The sequence below is a fragment of the Perkinsus marinus genome (assembly GCF_000006405.1).
Source record: "Perkinsus marinus ATCC 50983 genomic scaffold scf_1104296958916, whole genome shotgun sequence".
Classification (NCBI taxonomy): Eukaryota; Perkinsozoa; order Perkinsida; family Perkinsidae; genus Perkinsus; species Perkinsus marinus.
In genome coordinates, this window is record NW_003206606.1 from 1 (window position 1) to 912 (window position 912).

A 912-nucleotide genomic window follows, 5' to 3' on the forward strand; every position below is an offset into this window, starting at 1 on the left:
ACGATATGCACCAACTCCACCACGTCGGCAAGACACATATTCATAATGCTGAGTAGCTCTACAGCCTGGGTATGTCCTTGAGATTGCCCTGGATGACATACTTGGTGTAATCGTCAAGCTGTGGAGAAGTATCACGGAATTGGTACACAACCAGGAAGTCCCAACCACCATCTTTCTTGCTTATCCGGATCTGCTGTCCGGTGGAGAATGAAGGATTATGTACATTAGAGGAGGCTCTCTGATTTGAGATCAAGTGTAACATTTGGCAATCCGGTGAACCTTCTAGAGCATGCCACGAGTTCCAAATGTTCACCTTATACTTAGGGAAATAACCATAGTCGATGGTCGCGATATGGATACGCGACCCAGGGCCGTAGGCATCCTCACCCGGAGCAGGGTTCCACCAGAAGTCCCTGGTTTCATCACCGACGCTCAAGTGTGCCCACCCATATGTTTCCACCAGGGTACCACTCTTGTTGTCAGGCGTTGTGAACACGGTGAAATTCACATGCATACTGCCAAAATGCCCAGGTCTGTTGGTCTTAAGGATGATCCCAGCAGCCTCCTTATACACACCATCGGATGTAACGCCCTTCTTGCTGTAAATGCAGGATGGCTCCATAACAGTGGTTATAACACTTCCCCTCCCTGGACCAGGCCCGCCATGACACCCCGCAGGGTAGTCCGCAGTAACCTGGAAAGATCCCTCAGATTGTCCCAGGGTCGCTTGGGTCATAATGGCAAGTACGAGGAGGCCGTAGGTGTAAGGCATCACTAATAAGACTCAATCTGAAAGTTTGTCGATGAGAATACAACGATTGTGACACACTCTAACCAAAACGTGTTCCGCTCCATTCTAGCGGTACGGTCGCTTCATCATTGCTACTACAGCGATTGGGCCTATGACGGGTA

The 912-nt window shown here is 49.8% G+C and overlaps 1 protein-coding gene across 1 annotated transcript; it reads right to left on the bottom strand.

Moving 5' to 3' along the window:
* Positions 1-58: 58 nt before the first annotated feature.
* On the bottom strand, positions 59-772 carry Pmar_PMAR010486 (hypothetical protein; the record flags this gene model as incomplete). The annotated part of the gene is made up of 1 exon (XM_002773340.1): positions 59-772. One exon carries the CDS (start codon positions 770-772, stop codon positions 59-61), a length of 714 nt encoding a protein of 237 aa, XP_002773386.1.
* Between the last annotated feature and the right edge of the window lie 140 nt (positions 773-912).